This window comes from Nannobrachium achirus (assembly GCF_963921795.1).
Source record: "Nannobrachium achirus genome assembly, chromosome: 23".
Classification (NCBI taxonomy): Eukaryota; Metazoa; Chordata; class Actinopteri; order Myctophiformes; family Myctophidae; genus Nannobrachium; species Nannobrachium achirus.
In genome coordinates, this window is record NC_137830.1 from 12,901,140 (window position 1) to 12,925,228 (window position 24,089).

General features: G+C 43.6%; 1 protein-coding gene across 1 annotated transcript in view; it reads left to right on the forward strand.

Annotated features, from left to right (window-relative positions):
* large1 (LARGE xylosyl- and glucuronyltransferase 1) overlaps positions 1–24,089 on the forward strand; it is a 71,474-nt gene that overhangs the window by 9,865 nt on the left and 37,520 nt on the right. The window contains exons 3-4 of the mRNA XM_080754131.1: positions 14,990–15,094; positions 18,349–18,461. Coding sequence (XP_080610257.1) covers positions 14,990–15,094; positions 18,349–18,461 — 218 coding nt within the window. The remainder of the gene's footprint in view (positions 1–14,989; positions 15,095–18,348; positions 18,462–24,089) is intronic.

Genomic DNA, 24,089 nt, shown 5'->3' on the forward strand with positions numbered 1-24,089 from the left:
CTCCCTGTACATCTTTCAGTGCTTATTATATGCTGACTGTGTAGATGTGTTTTCATGTTCGTCCACCGTCCCAGCAGTGGGCTTCATTACTGGGCTGACTGTGCTGTCATCCTGTACTGAAAGTCCCTGACTCCCTCCCTTCCACTTCAGACTAGAGCTTGGCAGACCCCGATCGCCAATGTTTTGACTTATATTTTGGCATGAAAGATTTGTTACATTTATACACTCTTGGATAAATGGACAACTTTCTTTTTATAGGCTATGGCTTCTCACTAATGCTCACTATACAATACTATCTCACTAAGAGGTGGACTGTGGATAGTTCGAAGACTCATTTCCATAGTTCTTGGGCGACTTTATTTTTGTATAATTATTTCTAGAGCAACCCCAAAAGTTTGTCATGTTACTCTTCCCACAGTTTTGTCAAAATCATTTTTGCTAAGAGATATGTTGCAAAGTTTAATTTATATAAATGTATTAGTTAATGCATTTTCCCAACTCTCATTCAAGTATTTCTCTCTCGGAAACGTAAGGCCTTTTTACAACACTTGGAGGACACTTGGAGGACTTTGAGGTTCATAGTCTAGTGGCCTATATACCAAAACATAATTACACCCGTCGGCCTTATGGCGGCGCTATGAGGGCTCACTTCGGCCTAAAGTGTTCCTTTAACACTGCACATTTTGCTGTGGAGGGACACCGAATAGGGAGGACAAGTTAGCAAGGTTTGAAAGCTGTGGGAACACTGTACAGCTTCCATTGCAGAGCAGCTGCTGCCTCTGTGCCGTGACCCTGGTAGCTAGCAGTCAGCGAGGTTAAAGGTTTGACGTGTACCCACTTCACTTCCCCGATTGCTAATTGGTATGTTGTCGCCTGCGGGCTCTGAGGCCACACATGGGATGATGGGGAGGGGCGGAGGGCACCCGTCTATCCATCAAGTCATCCCTCTCTCACTCAACTCACTGACTTTGTTGTGTGCAAAAGCCCCAGCGCTAATCAGCCGCCACTCCCCGGGCCGCCACGGAGCGGCGGGGAAAACCGCACCGCACGTTATAGAGTCCATATTTCATTTATAACCCCCACCCCCTCCCCCCAAATGTGCCCACCGGCCCGCCAGGAGTACATGCGACGACCCTGACTGCTTTGACAAATGGAGGCTTGTGAGGGGGGGGGGGGGGGGGGTTACGTCAAGGTGAGGGCTCTGTATGTAGGGGTGGTGCTGTACTATACATGACCCCATTCAATGCTTAATAAGCTCTCGGGAGAAGTGCATATAGTTCCGGAGCCCATTTTACTCAGTGTGCCGTCCTTGACTAAGTATGGCTGTATGTGTGGGTGTTATTGTGTGTGTGTGTGTGTGTGTGTGTGTGTGTGTGTGTGTGTGTGTGTGTGTGTGTGTGTGTGTGTGTGTGTGTGTGTGTGTGTGTGTGTGTGTGTGTGTGTGTGTGTGTGTGTGTGTGTGTGTGTGTGTGTGTGTGTGTGTGTGTGTGTGTGTGTGATATGCACAAAACCAAATATCATGATATTTGTGACCAAGTACCTCTATTGATATTCTGATGAGAATATCGTATCATAACGACTATATATATATCTTTTTTTGTGTGTGTTTGTTTAAATTGTGTGCTTGCATGAGTCTGTGTGTAAAAGAGAGGTAGGACTGTTTTTCCTAGTATTATTTGTGAGCGGTACAGTATATCAGCCAAACAGGAGCGGAACCTGACTGCTGTGTTTCTCTAATGGTTGACTGCATTCTGGCATTTTATTTCGGGAGAAAGCCAGTGTTTGGAACAAACAAGGCTCATGAATAGGATTTGAAATGCACACGCACGCTCCGTGTATCTCGCCTGCCCGCTTTCTGCCTCCCCCTCCTCTCTTACTCTTCTCTATCACTCTCTCTATCACTGTGGCTCTCTTTTTTTCTCTCCTCTATCTTCCCCTTGCAGAAACTGTATCCTCCCTAGACGAGCCATTACAAGTCCAACATGTTCTATTTAACATCCTCATTGACCAGAAACATCGGTTCATACGCTCTCTCTCTCGCTCCAATTCCGTGGATTTCGCTGGATTTGTCTTGTCTTCGGCCCTGTGTGTAGATTAAGAACAAGCTTTTTGCCTTGCAGAGGAACACAGGGACACACCCTCCTCAAACGTCAACCCCAAATTGCTCAGTGTGTTTATAGGCCAGTGTTTGGCGAGCGTTAGACAGCACATGTGCATTTGCTAGCGCTGCCGGGGCAAGGCTCTGCATGTGTGCCGAGGCAAAATCAATAATGTAGGTGGGGTGTGTGTACGCTCTGCGGATGAGATCACAGAGTTGGTTTCTAAAGCGGCCGTTCTCAAAGCGTGGTCCGGGGTCCATGAGGAGGTTCCAGTGGTTCTCCAGCTAAATGAGTTAATAAATAATCAAAATTAGTTTTAACCAATTAAACTCTATCTATATATTTGAAAACAGCCCATCTGCAAGCTCACAACACATGCATTGTGAACATAGTATACACAGTATATATTGTACACAGATCTTCTTATCTTATCTTATGGGGTTCCCTGGCAGGAAACATTTTCAGATGGTGAGTCCACGAGTATCCGTGGGAGACACTGTGCTAGAGAAAGTGCTATAAAAATCTTTTGAAAATATCAGATCTTGACACGACGCATTGTAAGCTTTTTGATCGTCTCTTTTCAAATGCCCGAAATGTATAGGGTTGAAGTGGTTAATGTTGTTTTGTAATAATAATCAATATACAAAGTAACTAGTACGGTAACTAAAGTTTTCAAATACATGTAGTGGAGTAAAAGTACAAACTGTGGATCCGAGATGTAGTGGAGTAAAAGTTTTGGAAATCGGACAAACTCAATAAAAGTACAAATACCTCAACATTTTACTTATGGTGGTGATACACCATGCATTTAAAAAGTATTTATGTCATATTGTTTATGTCCTAAAAACGTTTTTCAAAAGGATTGAGGCTAAATTACCACTCCTGAATAGAGAGCCTCTCATTTTTGAATGGCTCTCAGAGCATTTTCAGCTGCAGTAACCCCCCCCCCCCCCCCCCCCCCCTTTTTGAATATTTTTTTTCTTTCTTTTTTTTTTCTTCAAAAACGGCCGTTTATGACGTCACAAACGGCAGCAAATCTGGACAGCCTGTTTTGAGAACCCGTGGGATGCTTTTAACCTCCACCTTCCCAAAACCAGAGAAAGACACAACGGTCTGAAATGGGACTTTGTGAGGATAGAAGGTGCTTGTGGGACCCCAAAAAAAGGTTTTAAAATAGGAAAAGTGAATTTGCATGGTGTATCACCTTTAACACATCTGGTGCCAACCCCGAGTTTCCCGAGTTTGAAAAGGTACTACCGCTGTGCCAACCCCGAGTTTCCCGAGTTTGGGCCGTTTTTGAAAAAAAAAAAAAAAAAAAAAAAAAAATGTTTTCAAAAAAATTTTTTGGACCTCCAGAAATGTATTAGGCATGATCGCGATCGCGAAATTGCATGTTTAACCCCCATACCAACCCATTCTTTCAAACATGGCAGCCATGTTTGTTTACATCTGAAGAAAACATAATGGCTGATAAATCATGAATGCCTGAACCGATTTCCAAGCGGATTTTTTTGTTTGAAAGCTGTGAACAGTCTGCATACACGTGGTGCATCATCTAGGCATGGGCGTGCACTTTTTACACAATTGCGCAATTACATGGAAGTCTATGGTAACCATGGCAACGTGGGACATTGAAGAGAAAAAATCATAGCAACATAAGTGTTAATGTCCATTATCTCGAAACAACACTTTCAAAGGGAGGATGGCAGTAGATTCTCGCTTATATAACACATGTTGAAAAGCACCGATCCGCCATTACACAACAGTATGTTGATGACGAGCGATTCCGGTGAAGGACGTGATGACGTCAAACCGGAAGTGTTTACGCTATGGACTTCTGGCCTTCAAAATAAGACGGTCGTGGATGCAGCCTGCAGGAGGCACGCTGGACATTTTAATCCGTTAATTTCAGGAGCACTAAATGAGTTAAGTGAATGTAGTTACTTTCCACCACTGCCTGGCGGTCACCCAGTACGCCAGCGTGGAGTCCCTGGTCCTGACTATATACGACTGTATATAGAGAGAGTGCACGGACAGGCGAAGGTTGGGCGAATGCATCCGTCCCTGACACTTCTTCACCAGGACTGTTAATGAGGCGGAGGAGGGGGTGTGCTCGCTGATAAGGCCCCTACCGTTACTATGGCGATATCAGGAAGGAGATGAGGGAGAGATGGGGCGGTGTCGGGCGAGAAAAGAGATGGGAGGGGGGGAGGGGTGCGGTGGTCAAGAAAACCACCTTGGAAATTCAGATTGTTGCGATTAGATTAGTTCATTATTCAACCGCAGGCCTTGACGACGCAGCTTCATCCATCTTCAGCCGCTGATGGCTGCTCTCTGCTCCCTGCTTCCGGGAGCCTTTCTCTCAGTGTGGCGTGGCTGGCGGACCCACGCTGTGCAGCGAGCAAACACGCCATTACCCTCTCGTGACCCACAGGGACCTAATTTGGTATGTGGTGTCAGGGAACTGCACGTGTTTAATGTAAAATAAAAAAGAATGAAAAAAGGACTACACTAGCGTGTGAGTTTAACCTCCTTGTCTTTTTGATTAGACGGCACATAAGTGACTAAGTGGCCTGAGTGCGGCGTCCTATACATGCAAACACTGTGGCCCTCCCAAACGAGACGGATTTCAGCCTCAGGTTATGTTAAAGTCATTGATTTTGAACGCTGTAGCAGGGGAAGCCATTCCGAGGCCTTTGCTACACAACCCAGTGCTGTATCACCTGGTTTCATGCAGTGGTCATAAAATACCTTATCTCTGACACCAGGTAGAGTCTTACTGCATTGGCGTAACCATGCAATGCATCGAGAATTGGAAGACAGCATGCTACTTTTTCCCTTCATCAGGCCTAGAACTAGTATAATATGGTCCCATCCTCATTTATTCGCTTTCTGCTATTCTGTCTCAGCCACCACCGAACGGACGGGCAGTTTACCGCTACGGGACCCGCCGGTCCGTGCGGCGGCCGCCGGTCCTACTGGCGGGACTGCTGGTCCTATCGCCGGCGATGCAGTGCGGACCATTTATATCGGCTATTTTTATTACTATTATTATATATTTTTAGTCAAAACATTTATTTGGATTTTTTAAGTTGAATGTGGTCAAAGAAGAACTTAACTCAAATTGATTTAGGATTTTCTTTTGCTCATTATATTGGCAAAAAAATCTGTCAAAACATTGGTAATCGGTGGTCTAGTACTCTAGGATGGGCATTGGACCCTAAAGTAAGGGGCTCTAATCAGGCCTTTTAGTTCCCCGACATCTGCCTGGCTTCATCGAGGTTCCACTGTTCGCCACTGGCGCCCTGCTGGAAGTAAAGTGTGATCTATGGGGCTTTAATGGTGCATAGAGGTTCAAAGGGAAGCCTTATAGATCAACCTTTGGGGCCGGTGACACTCTGACCGGCCAGCAGCAACCCGCCATGTCAATAGAAACGATTTTTCCCAGCATTCACAGTGCTTTTGCTTTCATCTCGCCCTTGCATTATGTACCGTTCACCCTGTGTGCCCTGTCAAAAAATAGATTATGAAAAAAGGTGTGCACATTTTGAGAAGGGAGAGAGACACAGGTCGTCCGTGACACAGAGATAGAGATAGGAGAGCGAAGCGGCAGAGGCACCGGGGCCAGAGCGAGTTATCGCGCTGAATGCAGGTCTCCGTGTAATATTGTTTTGATTGACAGAGGCAATAATTGCCCATCACCGGGTCTGATGAAGTCTCTTTCCAGAGAGCCAGTGGACTGGAACACGGTCGCTATAGACGTAGATGTGCTATTCCAGCTCATCCAGTGTCCTCCGGCCTTGAGGCGGAGTGATCGCCAACGAGACGGATGGTTTGTTGGCTCTCTTTTCACCCCTAGAGTAGTGGAGAGTAGTCCTTCCCCTTGGTGGCAAAAGCTTAAATGGAAAGACATCGGATGGAGTGTCTCGTTGCAAAGCCTCTACTGAATCATCTGTCAGCGTTGCTGCTTTCGCTGAGCAAGGCAACCGTTCAACAGAGCGCTCCGTGTTTGGGAGGGAGGGGAGCAAGAAGTACTCGACTCCAGTACAGTCAAAATACTCCTGGTCAAATATGACTAAAATACAATTGTTGTATTTTGTAATGTAATTAATGTACTGGAAAATGTACTTAAGCATTGAAAAGTACATGCTTTTTCAAAATGCTGACGTTTACTGTTTTAATGTCAATGTATTGCTGTATTTTATTTTTTTTATTTTTTTTAAGATTTTTATTTTTTTGGGGGGGGGGGGGGGGCTTTTTATGCCTTTATTTGATAGGGTACAGTAGACTGACAGGAAATGGGGAGAGAGATGGGGGAATGACATGTGGCAAAGGTCGTCCGGATCGGGAATCGAACCGGCGACGCCAGCAGGCATCATAGCCTAGCATGTGGTATGCGCCTAGACCACTAGGCCAGCAGGCACGCCAATGTATTGCTGTATTGACATTTTAAACATTTCTGATGTTTTTCTTTTCATCAATAACGGTGAGAATAGGCGATGCACAAGCTTGTGACAAGCTCGTAATGTGAGGCGTTGTGAACTTTTAGATCAAAAGTGCAGTATTTGTCTTTGAAATGTAGTGGGGTGAAAGTCATAAGCATCCAAAAATACTAATCATATTGAAAGCTCAAGTCCAAAACTATTACTTTGAGGATAAAGTAGGCGCCGCGTTTCGAGCTTGCAGATCTGCTGCTACCTTTGATACCATTGTGTGACGCTGTATTTTGATCAAGCAGAGTGTTAATTTACGAGAAAAAAAAAACGTTAAAATGTGGAGTTAAGAGGTTTCTGCCCGACAGCAATGAGCAGGAGAGGTTGGTTTGGTGGGGGCACCCAGCCCCACCCGCCCCCCCCCGCCCTCCAGTAAATGACACGTGGAGATTTGTATTGTGCCGGGGTGCAGAACATCAATCGCGGCGCGGTAGATAGTGCTGCGCTCGCGTCTTTGTCCGTGTTTGTTTGAGCCAATTCCAGACCGGGAGGCGAGAGCGAAATGGAAGCACGCCGACGGAAGAATTGTGACCCAGAGTCGGTCAGTAGCGGGAGGGCAGATATGCTCTCTCTTTCTCTGTTTATCTCTCTCTCTCTCTCTCTCTCTCTCTCTCTCTCTCTCTCTCTCTCTCTCTCTCTTTCTATCCCTTTTCTCTGCCCGGACCGAGAGGGCTGATTAATCATACGAATGAAACATTTTTTTGAGTTCTCACCAAGAATGGAGGTCAGGCATTTTAAAGAGAGTTAATGCAGGTGACAAGTGAAAGGAGAGAGTCGGGTACAGGCAGACAGTACAGTACAGTGTGATGAATGCAGGAGAGTTTGGGAAGGCCTTATCTGACCCTTCCCCATGGCTGGCTCCGTCCCTCTCTTCTGTGTGATGTGGACGTATGATGGGTTTTGTCCAGTGTTTCTCAATCGTTTACATTACAGACTTGTATGGGTCAATTTAGATCCCCCTAAAGCAGTGGTTCTCAGCCTTTTCAGGCCGCGACCCCCAAAATAACCACATTTTAACTGGGGACCCCCCCCACCCTGACGAGCCATGGAATTGTAGGAGTTGGCATTACATTTAGTTTGACCCCATCTATTCCATTGTGAAAATAGCCGATCTACATGCTCACAATTTGTGAGCATGTAGATCTGCTATTTTCACATTTTCTGCCTCTAATATTTTACAATTTGACCAATGTTTGACCAGAGGTACTTAAAATCCTTAAATTGTCACTTTGAAAATGTGCAGATACCCCGTATACACTTATATTCTATGTTGGTCCGTTTACTGTTGAGTGAGAAAACAATGTTAACATTTAGCTAAACATTTGGGTACCCCCCTGGGTCCCGACCCACAGGTTGAGAAGAACCACTGCCCTAAAGAACCCACAGAGTCCCTGGAATCCACTTTGAGAACCACCACTGCTGTATATAAAGATCAATCTCAGAAAATTTGAATATTTTGCAAAAGTAAGTATTCTTGAAACATCCATATATTTCTTGAAACTTTCATACATTCTAGATACACATTCAGTGAATTATTCCAAACCTTTTTTTTGTTAAAATGTGAATTTTTATGGCATACAGCTCATGTATATCAAAAGTCCATATTTTAAAATATTACAATATTACACAAGACCACTCAAAACAAGGATTTATTTTAGAGAAATGTCAACCTTCTGAAGTCAGTTATGATTTGCTGTACTAGGGCATCTGCAACGCTTTTTTACAAAATATTCTAATTTTCTGAGATTGATCTGTATATACTATAGTCTATGGCACAGGCCGCGACCCCCAAAATAATCATATTTTAACTGGGGACCCCCCACCCTGACGAGCACTAAGAGTTGAGGCATTACATTTTGTATAACACGATTCTATTGTGAAAATAACCGATCTACATGCTCACAAGTTGTGAGCATGTAGATCTGCTATTTTCACTATTCACTCAAATATTTGACAATTTGGCCGATGTTAAATTTGTCATTTCAGAGGTATTAAAAAGTCCTTAAATTGTCACTTTAGAAATGTGCAGATACCCTCTATACACTTAAACTTTATGCTGTTTTGTTTACTGTTGAGTTTTGTTTACTGTCGAGTGAGAAATCAATGTTTCACATTAAGCTAATCATCTGGGGACCCCCCAAAATAATTTGGGGACCCCCCTGGGGGTCCCGACCCACAGGTTGAGAACCACTGGTCTATCGTGACTACTAAACCTTGTCCGTATTTAAACTTTTTACGTTTTTCCCCCGTAAATAATGCCCTACTTTGTCGTACAACAGTATCACACAAAAGTAGCACTCTTCTTGATACATTTTGAAAGTGGTAGGTTTGGACATACAGGATTTCTAGCTGACAGCAACGATGTACATACAGTACACTCATATCTTCATTGTCGGGCAGAAACCTCATATCTCCAAGTTTCAAATGTGTGCAGTATGTTTATTTCGTAAAGCAAAGCCCCGTTTCATCATACAAGACTGTCGCACAAAACTAGTGAAAATGGCAGATCTACAAGCACACGGTTTTGGACATACAAAGTTTCCACGCGACAACGACAATATGCTTTGGTGCACTGTGTACTCTGTTCTCTGCCTGAACGAGACCTCGAAAGCGTAGATTTTTTCCAATATGTCAAATCCAGACCTGTGCCACTTGTACGGTTGCTATGCAAAAAAAAGAGACCTCTGGCATGACATAAATGGGTCAACGTGAAGGCGTGCCCCAGAGCTGACATCATTATACACCCCCCCCCCACCCCCCGTCCTGGTCCCATGCATGCTCTGCCATTGCGCAGAATAATAGGAGATGACACTTGGCAGCGCTAACTCCCTCAGTGTCTACCCTTGAATTATGGACACTTAAGTGTATTAGCGCTTCCAAAGTGCACGGAGGATCCCTCCTTCTCTTACTCAGCAGATCAAATGTTTGGTGACAGTAATGCTTTTTAGCTGATCACTTTTGGTGTCCCAAGGACACGTCACGGGATAGATGCACGCACGCACACACACACACACACACACACACAGGGAGGGGCCCCTACCGTCCGTCTGGGTTTAGCGCAGCTAGCGAGACAGGGAGCGACGTGCGCCTGTTAAGCGGCCCGAAAATAATTATTTTCCAGGGTTTCGCAGGCTGTCGACTGTGGAGGCTGCTAAATAGGTAAAAGTTGACACGCCTGTGCAGTGTGCACGGTGACAGGCTCATGAATTACAAAATGGATGTTTGGCTTTGCATCACTGGTAATCTAAAGAAAGGATTGGATGGAAATGTACAAGAAACTAATAGCATGTGTCCTGTTAGCATTAAAGCTGTAATTATCAACTATTTTCTTAGTGATTGTTCTATCAATTCCTTTTTTCGATTCATCAAATGATGGAGAAGCGTTTTTGTTTGTAACCACAATGTGTGCCGATGCACAACTTCAATCCATACATTTCTTTAATGAATAAAACCTTAAACAATCTGATTATATTAATACAATATAACGATTACATCTGTATGCTAGAGACTGTTGATACAATACAACTAGTAGATCTGTATGATAGGGTCTGTGAATACAATATACCTGTGTGCAGTTGTCGGAGGTGGTCTCCCTATGTTCCCCACTTACCACCTAACCCTTACCCCAGTAAAACTAACGCTGGTGAATGCTAACCTGGTGGAATGCTAGTCTGCCGACGCTGGTGAATGCTAACCTGGTGAATGTTAGCCTGTGGGGAACGTAGAACCTGGGGAACATAGGGACGACCCCGTCTCCCTACTCTCTCATTGAGAGATTGGGTCGGACACCTGCAGGTGGACAAGTAGCCCTGTCTGAAGCTCATACACAACATAAATTCTGGCTAAGCGGAGGGCTGCCTCTCGGACGAGCGGCAGAAATGCGGTCCCCCTGTGCGGGAAGGGTCATAAAAGTTATGGATTGAGAGTGTGCAAATGGAACCAAATTGACCATTTAGTTCCATTTGCACGGCTCTCAGAGTTTAACCCATTTAGAACGGTACACATTTTGTGTATCATTATTTTATGCTTTAACTATTGAAAAATAGCAGATTTACAAGCTCACAGCGCGGCACCGAGTGCTGCGCTGCGAGCTTGTATAACTGCCATTTTTGAAAAATCGTGAAAATTAGAATTTTGACCCGATTCTATAAGTGTCTTTTGAATCCTTCTAAGATTTTTTGAAAAACCTATGTTTCTATGTCAGCGATCTGCCTAGCCATCGTCAAAGAAAAGATCCTTTTCACTTAACTGGAGCTCAGTTAGTCTGTTCTTGAGAGACTACTATGTCAGCGGTTCTCAAACCTTTTCATGTGAAGGACCCCCAAAATGATATTTATTTGGCCACGGACCCCCATTTAAAAATATCTAGTTCCAGGGACCACCCAGAAGCAAAATTTGAGTTACAAACGTTCGCTTTGAAAATACATATATTCAAAGATTTGCACACATTTTCACGACTTTTTCAAAAATAGCAGATCTACAAGCTCGCAGCGCGGCACTCGGTGCCGCGCTGTGAGCTTGTATATCTGCTATTTTTCACTGGTTAAAGCATTCAATAATTCTAGGCCTAAATGGGTTAAATGAACACTGAGGATTCTTACAGCGTGACCTTGGGACTCGTCAGGTACCAGTATCGGCTGCAGTGGATGTGCAGTAAAAAAAATCTCTGGATTGATGGACAGATTTCCATCTATCTCTCCACAGCTAATTTAATTAAGATCCGATAAGTTTCCCCCCCCCCGTAGCTGCTTGTACGTCGGCTGATAAGAGTATGGATCGCCCGGGGTCCACTGTCTGAAGACATCGCAGTGCGCCGCGCGCATCACACCGCAATGAATCTAATGCCTTCTGTCCAGACTTCTAATCTATAAATAGCAAGCTATTGGCTTTAATCCGGTAGGTGGCTGACAAGCCAGATAGCCAGCCAGCGATCTCCAGATCAATAGCTACTAAACATTGCAACGTGAGCTAAGATTTTGTGAAGCATTGGAGGGAGAAAAAAAAGAAAAACCCACATAGGCAGCTGGGCTGGATGCTGTGTTGTTGTTGACAGCAAATTTTAATTTAGTTTTAGTCATAGTCTTTTGAATAAAATGTCATTTAGTTGTAGTCATAATTTAGTCACCTGAAAAGTTTTAGTCTAGTTTTAGTTGACTGAATAACATAAGATTTTAGGCGACTAAATCTACAGTTTATTTAGTCAACTGAAATGCATTTTGGCAGGCCTTGATGGCATCGTAATGACTGATTATTACACTTGGTTACGTGCTGAAAATAGCCGATCTACAAGCTCACAACGCGTCGCAGCGCGACACGTTGTGAGCTTGTAGATCTGCTATTTTCAGCACACAACACCGGAGAGCAACCAAACATAAAATGACTCTCTAGTCCCTCCCCAACATTTTAGTCTAGTTTTTATTTTGTTGACGAAATTGTCAATATATTTAGTCTCAGTTTTAGTCATCACAGCTTAGTTTTTAATTAGTTTTTATTTCGTTTTTGTCAGTGAAAAAAATGCAGTCGACAAACATTTTTCGTCATAGTTTTAGTCGACAAAATCAACACTGCCTGGATGCTTCTATTGGAAGGTTTGGAGTGGTTCTGAAGAAGCGCGCATGTGTGTGTGTTTGTGTGGTTATTATCCTGTTTCTTTGAAGTGGGATATCCTGATTACGGTGTTTGTCTAAACAACAGGGTTTTTCCGTCTCTTTGTCAAGACGTCGAGTACAAGAGTATTGATTTTTCTTTTATCTTTCTCCCTCACCTGTCATGGCTGTCCAGCTTTAAAGGAAAAAAAAATGCAGGCATTGACAGAGATTTGAAGACACTCCATAATCGTACCTCAGTTCAGTCGCTCTCCTATTTTCTCTCATTATGCGTGTCAAAACAAAAGTTTAGGCTGTGAGGAGCTTACAGATAAATAGGCATTTGCCAAGAGAAGGGACTCTTAATTCTAACTTTGTTCTTTCTGCCACTTAGATGTTGTTCTTACTGCCACTTAGATTTGATTAGGTTTAATTAACACAAGTCAAGTAAAACCACCTTTAAAGCGTCTCCCATTAAGCGGAACCCGGGTGTGTTTTGCCGACCTGATTTAGATTGTCCCGCACGGTTATCATCTCGAGAACGGAGCGGTGGGGTTTTGTTTTCCGAGGTGTCTAAAGGGGCCACTTGTTCTCCACTGCCGGCTCCAATAAGCTGTCATTAATCTTCCTTAGAGCCTTCATTAATGCTGTCACCATCACACCCCATCTCCTCCTCCTAATGGCCGTCTCCTCATGACCTTTATCTCCGCCTCCTGTAATCTCTCGCCCCCCTGAAAACTCCCCACGCCCAGCAGCAGTGACTCACACGCGCACGCCCCCTCCTTGGGCTCTCGTGCCTTTCTGCTTTGTACCTCGGTGTCCAACTGCTCAGAACTGTAAAATGCACTCCATTTACTTAAGTCCACACCGAGGGCTTATTAGATTTAATTTGCGCCATTTCTCTCAGCTCCACCAACGAGAGTGGAGTGACAGTCCGGTTACCGAGGGGCGGCAGTTAAAGTGCTCTGGGCTTGCGGCTTGTGGTTGAATCGCGCATAAAATTTCACCTCGTGAAGAGATTATGTTCCTCCCGGTGCCGTGTTAAACTAGTTGACCCAGAAATGGCTGCTGCTAGGCCCTCGTACGCCCCTGCCTCTGTCTGCGCAGCGGATAGCCTACGGGTCTTGGGGTCTGCTCGGTACCGTTTGCTATTTACAGGTTGCCAACATTTGGAAAGGAAATTTCTCTTAAGAAAGTTGCAGATGTAGCGAATCGCTCCTACTGTATATGTAGCAGTCCTTAAGTTTAAGGCCATTACCAAGATAAAAGCTTGTATATCTGCTATTTTTCACTGGTTAAAGCATTCAATAATTCTAGGCCTAAATGGGTTATTTTACCCTATACCGTGGACTCATCCTCATAATGAAAAGTAGGGTACAACCGAAGGTCACTATCACAGAACCTACAGTATATACCATCATGCATCACGCTGAAAGAAGGATGCTAATGTTGATCTGGCACACGACACAATGACATTTATGGCGACCGGGGTAGTGTCCCAAATGTTCCTTTTGCACACACAGCAACTGTTTCGTATGTGTGGGCAGCAGGGACGTGCAGAGCAGGGACGTGCTGGACCCCTGATTCAGCCCCGGGAAAATGAGTTGGAGAGGCCCTCTTTTTTTTTTATATATATATATTTCGTCGGAAACCTTGTATGTCCAAAACCGTTTGTTTTGTATTTATCATTTTAAAAATGATTTAAACTAGTGAAAACAGCCGATCTACAAGCACACAACGCCTCGCACCGCGAGGCGTTGTGTGCTTGTAGATCTGCTGTTTTCACTACTTTTGTGCAACGGCCTTGTATGATGAAGATGAACGTCCCTGGTGCAGAGAATGTTAGAGAGGCAGGGGCTGACATTTCTAAAAGGGCCTTTTAGTGAAAATATGGAGATCGGCTATTTTCGGTGGTTGATACCACACTGAACTAAGCATAATGAAGTCAATACTGGAGATGAGAGAGGGCAATTCTTATAATATAAGATGCTACATTCAAGTTCAGGAGAGTTTAGACAAGGAAATTGAATGCTGACTTTGGGTATGGCATGGAAAGAGGGCGCATTTCTTTCACCATAGTAAAAACTGCATTCATGGTCTGGAGAGGGCACTTTTCACAGACGGACAAAAGGGCAGGGGCTCAATCCCCCTTTGATGTCTATGTGTGTATGTGCCTGGTGGGCAGGCTAACTTATATTCTCATTGACGGGGGTCTCTTGCACTTCAGCAGTTCTCTAAACAGAGGTTGTTGCTCTCAGAAAGGACACACTATTAAGAACAGTTCTGTGGGCCACTTCTGAATGAGGAAAGAACTGGAGCACTCTGATTTGGTTCAAGGCTTCAATAAGGTGGAAACAAGCGGACAAAGGCAGACGTTCCGACGCACGTGTCTTCTTCAGACTGCGAGCAACATGCACACGATGTGCTTCGAGGCTTTAATAAGGTGCAAACAGACATAAAGAGGCCAACGTCTTGAGACTTCGAAAAGTTGGCCTTTGTATGTTTTCTTCCCCCTTATTATCTTCATAAGAAAACGTGGTGTGTCAAAATGTTAGTGTCTGTCTGCTTGTTTGCAGGTATTTTTTATGTTTGTTCCTTATTAAAGCCTTGAATCAAATTTACCTCTGGTCCTTTTTAAATTGTTTCAGTTGTTCAGAAGTGACCCACAACTGTTCGTTCTATTCTATTTTTTATATAGTCAAAAAAATAAATCCATTTAATTGCTGCAAATTGATGGCTGTTCCAGAGTCTATTGTGTGACAGTCTGACGGAACATGGGATTGATCATTGTTTTCTGCTTTGCGGCGTTCAGGTCAGCAGGTGCTGGGCCTGGTGGAGAACCAAAGTGACTGGTACCTGGGCAACCTGTGGAAGAATCATCGACCCTGGCCCGCGCTGGGCAGGGGCTTCAATACAGGTACATGGAGAAAACCAGTCCAGAAACATTGTTTAACTTCCCCTATCACTGCTGCCATAAACACTAACCCATTTGCAAATAACACCAACATTATTAAGGAAGTTATTACACAAAAATGCGAATAAATAAATAAAAATAAATCCTCTTATTTCTCAAACTTTGGAGAGCTCAGTTTATGTATTCCCTCATGGAAAAGCTTGATTTTGTTTCCTTGCCCCCCGTGTTTTTGTTTACTTCCACGGATTTCCCCTCTTCTCAATTTGAAGATGAACCTCGCAGCACAGAGAGTGACGTAATTGCTCTCCTGTGGAAGAAAGAGGGTGTTTTGAGCCAGCGTTCATGAAATGTGCTGGGACACACCGTAAACCAACACAGCCTTGTTAAAAGTTGTATGGGGGGAAAGAACCTTTTTGGGAAATGTGAAAGTACAACTTACAAGAACTTCCTGAGCACTGCTGATCGTAAAATGGCTTTGATGGCATCGTGATCGTGTTAGTCTTTTGCCTTCCCCACACCATCAAATCCAAGCAGATCTTTAACCTTGCTCGTCTTACTGGACCTCCAGTGGTATATGTGGCTGGTAGGGTATGAGTATTATTGACCATAACCCCCAAATAAGCAGTGCTGTGCTTTTCTTCATGGTTAGATGCAAGAGGCTAGCCCACTGAATTTCACAATGGATGGATTTTTAAAGGGAAACGGTAAGCAGTTCAATGTGGCCACCCAGGCTGACATAACGGCCCCTATCCTCAAACAAACCCATATTAAAGGCCTAGGTTTTCCAGTGCCCATAAAGTTCCGGTGCCCGTGAATCCACAGGGACAGTCTTTGGAGATGGAGCGACATTTTATGCCCCCGGCCACGAGTCGGAAGAGGTTTTTATTGCTAATGCATTACATAGCGCTGCAATCTAACAGGAGGGCTCTACTCAGCTGCCGTTATAGCTGGCTTTCCAACGGCGGCCCAGCCAACAGATGGGAGCACAGTGGGGAGTGAAAGATGGTTTGTTTGTTCCCAGTTGAAAAAAAATTGTTCACCCTATGTCTCCCCTTCTGAAAATTGTCCCATTGCTTTTATTTCCGGCAGCCAATAGGAGTTCTTTTGTTAGGCGGTGGAAAAAAAAACGTGACGGGAGTCGGGTGCCCATAAGTGCAGGAAAAGAAGGGTTGTTTACTTTTCAGTGGGTACCGAGAGAAGCAGGCGTACTCACCTTTAGCCAAATATCCTACGCTTAACTCAGGAATTTCACTTCTTTCTTGTCTTCTCTCCCAGAACCTGTGTGTGTGCCGAGGCCTGTCACAATGATTGCATAATTGCATATAATCGCAATTATTCTTTGCATAATAATTGGAATGGTTTCCATTCATCTGTGTAAAAACAGCTAGACGTACATTAACAGAACTGTCATGTTTCCATCGTTATTTCCACGTCGTCCACATTTGTTATATTATGTGCAATTTTACAAAGCCTTAAAGGGGCCACACCATGCTTTTAAAAATACATATTTTATATAAATATTGGTCCATAATACGGTTTTATACAGGTTTTAGCCTAAGCAACCACTCAGTTATTGAAATGTCATGTTCTGTCTAATTCCAAGCCATTTCAGATGCAATACCAAAATGCCCTTTGTTGGCAACGGGGCGCTGTCTTTGGGCTAAAATTGGAACGATACAGAGAAGATTAGCATGGTACCATCTTAATCTTTTCTGTATCGTTCCAATTTTAGCATGGCACCATGCAAATCTTCTCTGTATCTTTCCAATTGTAGCACCACTTTACCTCATGGTTCCACCTCATATATAGTCTCAATAGAGTATAACCTCCCAAAAAGTACCGCCCTCTTCTCGAGGGGGCCCAATAGGAAATGGGCCCTGGTATGACACCATACCAGTCCCCTTTTCAGGAGAGAATCATTCGTACACTCACTTAGAAAATCACAGAAATTAAAACCAAGGCTTAAAGTTAATGAATTGTATTTTTGGGTGGTTGAAAAATACACTGAATGTTATGGTCTGGCCCCTTTAAAGGAGTAGTTCACCCAAAATTCCCTATTTTCTATCAATTACACACCCCTTGAAGCCTTGATCACGTGGAGATTTTTTGGTTTTCGTCTCCTTCTGACCGTCAACGGATTATTGGCGTAGGAATGTGACGAGAACAACACAAAATCTCCATGAGTTCAAGGCTTCATTTGGTGTATAATTGGCAGAAAAGTCATTTTTGGGGTGAACTACTCCTTTTAGTCTATGTTGATGCCAAGACTTTTGTAATTTTTCTCAAGTCACGTTTTGAATACGGGACCTACTTTTACTCAAATAATAATAATAATCAGTCTTTATTTTCCCTTAGGGATATTCCGTTTTGTTGTCTGTTCAACAGAAAAACACATACCGATAACCCATATATATATAAAAAATAACAACATAACATCAAGGCAATACATAAGTCCCCCAGATACACAAACCAAACATATCAGCGAGACAGTTAGTTTAGTGCAGCAATGGCTGAATGAAAAAAAGAGAGAAAAAGTATGCATCCGTATCTTCGTCCGGATGGCATGATTGTAAAGCGACGGTTGAGAGGATGATCATCATTGTCATTTACTAGTGTGAGTGGTAAACGTGCCATGGCTTTATCTTTCATGTCAGAAAGTGTGGGTGTTGGAAGGACATTCATCTCAAATAATCTCAAAGTCATTCATGCGTTGAGTGAATTCATTATGTGTGTGTGCCAGTGTTGATTTCGTCGACTAAAACTATGACGAAAAATGTTTGTCGACTGTGTTTTTTTCACTGACGAAAACGAAATAAAAACAACATATAAACCAAGCTGTGATGAATAAAACTAAGACTAAATATATTGACAATTTCGTCAGCAAAATAAAAACTAGACTAAAACGTTAGGGAGGGACTAGTGGAGAGTCATTTTATGCTCTCAGGTATTTCTGCGACGCGTTGTGAGCTTGTAGATCCGCTATTTTCAGCACGCAAACAAGAGTAAAATCAGCCATTACGATGCCATCAAGGCCCGCCAAAATACATTTTAGTCGACTCAATCAACTGTAGATTTAGTCGCATAAAATCGGAATGATATTTAGTCAACTAAATGACTAACTAAAACGAAATCAAAATTTGCTGTCAAAAACAACACTGGTGTGTGCGCGCATTCCTTTCCGGCTCTTCTCAGCTATTTTCAATGCCGTCCTAACGTTGTGATGCGCGTGTGTGTGTGTGTGGGCGGCCGTCTTGCAGGTGTGATTCTGCTTCTCCTTGACCGTCTACGGAAGCTCAGATGGGAACAGATGTGGAGGCTGACTGCAGAGAGAGAACTAATGAGCATGCTGTCTACCTCGCTGGCAGATCAGGTAACACACACACACACACACACACACACACACACACACACACACACACACACACACCCACACATGGACACACGGACATGCACACATACTTTGATCCGTTGTGCACACTCGGGCCATGCAGAGGCGTAAAGTAACTAAGTACATTTACTTAAAGGGGTTATGCCACCTTAAGGGTTACTGTCACCTTAAGAAATTATATTAAAAACAAGTTAATATTTGTTTGATGTCATTGTGGGAATGCACGATAAGCCAATCAAATTAATTAATTGACTGTTACTTACTGTATGTCTGCACAATGTACATTTTCTTCCCATCGCCCGCAGGCTCGCTCTCACAGTCACAGCCCTCACAACTTCTCTGCTCCCACAGGGCTAGCTAGCTGGGCTAGCACTAAAGCTAACCAGCTAAAGACACACATTTATATATAAATCTGTGGCTATAAAAATTATATTTCCGGTGGTTACTGGTTGTTACTTCCCCATTGTTCATGGGAATATGCTTGTTTATGTTTATTCATTGAAATGGAAAACACGATGTTTTCACTGAGTTGGGCAGCTGCGCTCGAACTCATCAGTGTCGCCAGATGGGAAATGTTGAATTATCGTACCGGAGGCTCAGAATTATCGTATTTGACATGAAACTATCGTACACAGCCAAAAAAGAGAAATCACTCGCGTAAAAACGTAATTTCACCCAAAAATGCGTCTTTAGTGTAAGAAACGACCTTGTTTGAGACTCCTACGTGACAAAAACGCAACAGATATGCTGCGTGGAGGCAGGGAACTTCCTGGAGCTTACACAAATAAAAGCCTGAAACTGGTCTGGAAAGATGCAACCGGTGTTTTTAATGCCTCCAAGTACAGATCTAGGGTCAGATTGACTGATTTCCTGGCTTATTTTGAGACGCCAAACCAGATCCCAGATCAGCAGCCAGGGAAAATAGCGAATTCACGCTCTTTTGGGTGATATGCCGAAATTATCGTACATTTGGGCATTTTTGGAATTATTGATCGTACATCGTACAGAGGGTCAAATTATCGTATAAATACGATAATTATCGTACGTCTGGCAACACTGGAACTCATCCTCGAACTGCGCGCGGCTGGCCAGTATAGATGTGACGTTCGCGAACGAATCAAGTCTTTTGAACGGCTCTTTGAAATGAACGATATGATTCGGTTCACAGTAGGGAGCCGTTCCTTTCTAATGAACAGTGGTGGGAAAAGTACTCAATTTCAGAGATCCAGCTCACTTCAAATAGCCATAAATCCCATATCTGCTGACCAGGCTGTCTCCTGTCTGTCTCTCTACTCCTCCGAGTGGAGGGGGCTGCGCTACGGGGGATGGGATCATTTGATTCAGAGATTTCAGACCGTTTTAAAAAAGACCACGTGACCTACTGTATCCTACTGTATCATACTATTATAATTTCGGGGCGTGGCAGGACCCCTTTAAGTAATATACTTAAGTACAATTTTGAGGTATTTGTACTTATTTGAGTATTCACTTTTACTTCTACTCAACTTCATCTCGGATCCAAATATTGTACTTTTACTCCACTACATTTATTGGAAAACTTTAGTTACAAGTTACTTTGCAGATATACAGTACATTGTAATATTACAAAACACACATAACATACATTTCATTTTGTACTTTTACTTTTGGTACTTTAAGTACTGTTTGAGCTTTTAATCAAGTTCATTTTGAATTCTGGACTTTTACTTGTAACAGAGTACATCTACAATACAGTACTTTTACTTAAGTAAAGAATGTGAGTACTTTTTCCACCACTGTCGGGAACGATGCAAGTGGTGAATACATAGCCTAGTATAACCAGCCTAGATACTAATGCAGCTAGCTAACTAACAGCAGTATCCCCACCATGTTTTAACATGGGGGGATTGTGTCTAGCTGAGCTAGGCTAGTGAATACATGGTCATTGTACATGTTATGACGACCTCCTCTCTCCTACTTTACCTTCTGTTCTCACCCAGTTTTCTTTGAATTTGATAAAGACACGCTCCGAGTTTGGGACCGTTCTGTCGGACTCTTTCTGGGTAATGCCCCGCCACAGAGTGACTGGCAGAGATTTGGTGAATTAATAGAAGGATGCATCACCACTCACTGGCTACTCAGAGTTAACAACAAACACATACAGTATACGACTATACGTACAGAAAAAGGGATGTCTACTACTCTCTGCATTCTTACACTCTCCGGGTAAAAAAACGCTCACACTTTTACTGTGTGTGCCCCCCTTCTTAGCCACATTAAACCTGGTGTCCCTAATATTTTTTACAAAGTTAAATTAAAGTTCTCGACCTGTGGGTCGGGACCCCCAAAGGAGTCCCCACATGATTTCGGGGGTCCCCAAATGAAGTGCAACATTGTTTTCTCACTGAACTGTAAACAAACTAACACAGTTTAAGTGTAGGCTATAGACTATAGAGTGTATCTACAGGGACAATTAGAGGACTTTCAAGACCTTTTTAATACCTATAAAATGAAAAACTTAACATTGGACAAATTGTCAAATATTGGAGGCAGACATTGTGAAAATATTTTCACAATAGAATCTTGTTTAACAAAATGTAATGCCTCAACTCCTCCAACTCGTCAGGGTGAGGGGGGGGGGGGGGATCCCATTTCAAATATGATTATTTTGAGGGTCGCAGCCGGAAAAGGTTGAGGACCACTGAATTAAAGTACTCTGTATACTGTATAGTACTTCAGTGGTTAACCCCGTTGGCAGCCTCTGATACACCAACGGCTGCATAATAAGACACACACTCTCTCTCTCTCTCTCTCTCTCTCTCTCTACTCAGAGCCCATGTAGATGTCAGACACGTTCATGAGATTTTAATTAAACCTCCATTAAACAAAGTCCCGCAAGGTACGCACTTTGGAAAGGCTGGGGGTGAAAAAAAGGAACAAAAGAGAAAAAAAAGGACAAAAAAGGAGGGGAAATGGTTTTTAGTGTTCCATCTGCCTTCTGCTGTATCCTCTTCTCCACCAGTGTGGGCTGTCAGCCGCCTTTATCGCAGCATCCATTATGTGGGGCATCGAGTTTTATGTCTCCCATTAGAAGATGGCAAACTTTCACTTAGCGCCTCCCCTCCCAAGATCCCCACAATGATCTCAATGTCAAACAGGATCTCCCGGCGACCGCGCCGCCGTAAAGCCCAGCGTTAAGTATTCCTAGTTGACGAGCGCCGGTTACAGTACATCCCAACTATAAATGAGTCTCCTTATGTCTGCAGGCTTTAAGGAGGAGGTACTTAAAGCTCCCCTCCAGTATGTTTCTGCTGTTTAAAACCACTTAAGCCCCCAATATACATCGTCGTACGATGAACGACGGAAATAGACGATCTACTGTATAAGATCACAACACGTCGCCATGCGCCACTTTGTGCGCTTGTAGATACCGGTAGGCTATTATATGTTTTTCTTCACTTTTTCACCTATAATACCAAGCCAAAAATCGGGTCCTCCAGGTTGAAAGTGGTTACGTTTTTCCAATGCCAACCGAGCGCCTTACTTTTTGACAAAAAGTGATTTTTCAGGGTAAAAGAATTATATTTAAAATAAATATATGGTTAACTAACCCTAACCCTTTGGCTAAAAATGACTTAACATTATCCTCGCTGACACGCTTGGTTACCAGAGCCGTTACTGATGCCTGGTGTGCATTTATAATTTCCCACCACAACCGTACACCATTTGTTAATACCAGTAAGACTCCCTAATCGGGAGATAAGCGACCGTCAGGTTGCAGCGTGATTTTAGGGCAAAATGTGTTGGAGCAGTGTACAAAAATGTGTTTGAATAAATCGGCCTGATGGTGGCGCTATATGGGACAGATCCATGTTGATGGCATGAGTGTAGACATATTGTGTACCAATGTGCGTGATTTTAGGGCAAAATCTGTAGGAGCAGTGTCCAAAAAAGTGTTTCAAAATTCTGCCCTGATGGTGGCGCTATATGGGACAGATTCATGTTGACTGCTCTCTTGGCGCCGCCGAGACGGACGCGTGGGTACCGGCCCCGGCTCTCCCGGTCGCTCCTAGCCAGAGTTACGGCATTTTATGTGTGCTGCAGTGGCGGGGGTCCTCCATTAGGGCGACCACTTTTGCATCCATTCTGGAGCACCAGTAGTCGGTGGTCCCCGGGGATTTCCCTGTGAACAGCCCCGCTGGGGTGGTCATTTGGTATTTTTTGCACTTTTTGGCGGTGGCGGAAGGGGGTCGCTGGAGCTCCGGGGGTCCTTGGAGTGGGGTGGAGGTTGTGGATTGGCAGGCAAGGAGTGTGTGTGCAAAGTTTGGCATGGATTGGGGCAACGGTGGCGGAGATATGAGTTGGGGAAAAGTGTGACGTGACGGACAGACTGACAGACTGACTGACAGACTGACAGACAGCCGGTGGAGGTTTTGGTAGTAACTGCGACCTGACGGTCGCAAAAATGATGGGGGAGGGAATGGGAAATAAAATAGTTTTAGGGTTAGCAGTGGGACCACTGGATCCACTGGATTTCCTGAAAGGTGTCTTGGACATAACAAGGTTTACACCCGACAGCGACAATATGTTTAATGAATGAAGGAATTTAATGAAGGGAGGCAGCAGTAATCTTAACCTTTGACTTTTGACCACCCACGTCTAATCGGTTCATCCTGGAGTCCACGTTTGTGGACATTTGTGGCCAAATGTCATGAAATTCCCCCAAGGCGTTCATTCCTGAGATATAGCGCTGACAAGGTTGGGACGGTGCGGACGGACAGATGGACGACCAGCAAACATGATGCCTCCGGGCACAGCTGTCTGCCGGGTGAAGGCATGAAAAATGAGATGGAGCAAGCAGAGCTGCATGAGGCAGCAGTGTTGTATCAGCTCTGTCCATCCGGAGAGAATATTTCACAGTCAAGCAGTGGTGGAAGATGCATGTGTTTTTTTTTTTTTTTACTTAACCCATTTAGGCATAGAATTATTGAATGCTTTAACCAGTGAAAAATAGCAGATATACAAGCTCACAGAGTGCCGCGCTGCGAGCTTGTAGATCTGCTATTTTTGAAAAAGTCGTGAAAATGTGTGCAAATCTTTGAATATATGTATTTTCAAAGCGAACGTTTGTAACTCAAATTTTGCTTCTGGGTGGTCCCTGGAACTAGATATTTTGAAATGGGGGTCCGTGGCCAAATAAATATCATTTTGGGGGTCCTTCACATGAAAAGGTTTGAGCACCACTGACACAGTAGTATATCTCAAGAACAGACTAACTGAGCTCCAGTTAAGTGAAAAGGACCTTTTCTTTGACGATGGCTGGCCAGATTGCTGACATAGAAACATAGTTTTTTTTCCAAAAATCTTAGAAGGATTCAAAAGACACTTATAGAATCGGGTCAAAATTCTAATTTTCACGATTCTTCAAAAATAGCAGATCTACAAGCTCGCAGCGCGGCACTCGGTGCCGCGCTGTGAGCTTGTATATCTGCTATTTTTTTTATATTTAAAGCATAAAATATTGCATCATAATGTGTTCAGGCCTAAATGGGTTAAAGAAAACTAGCAGTTTGGAAATACTCTGTAAGTAGAAAACCTGTATTGCCTGAGCAAAAGTGCAGAAGAATCTAC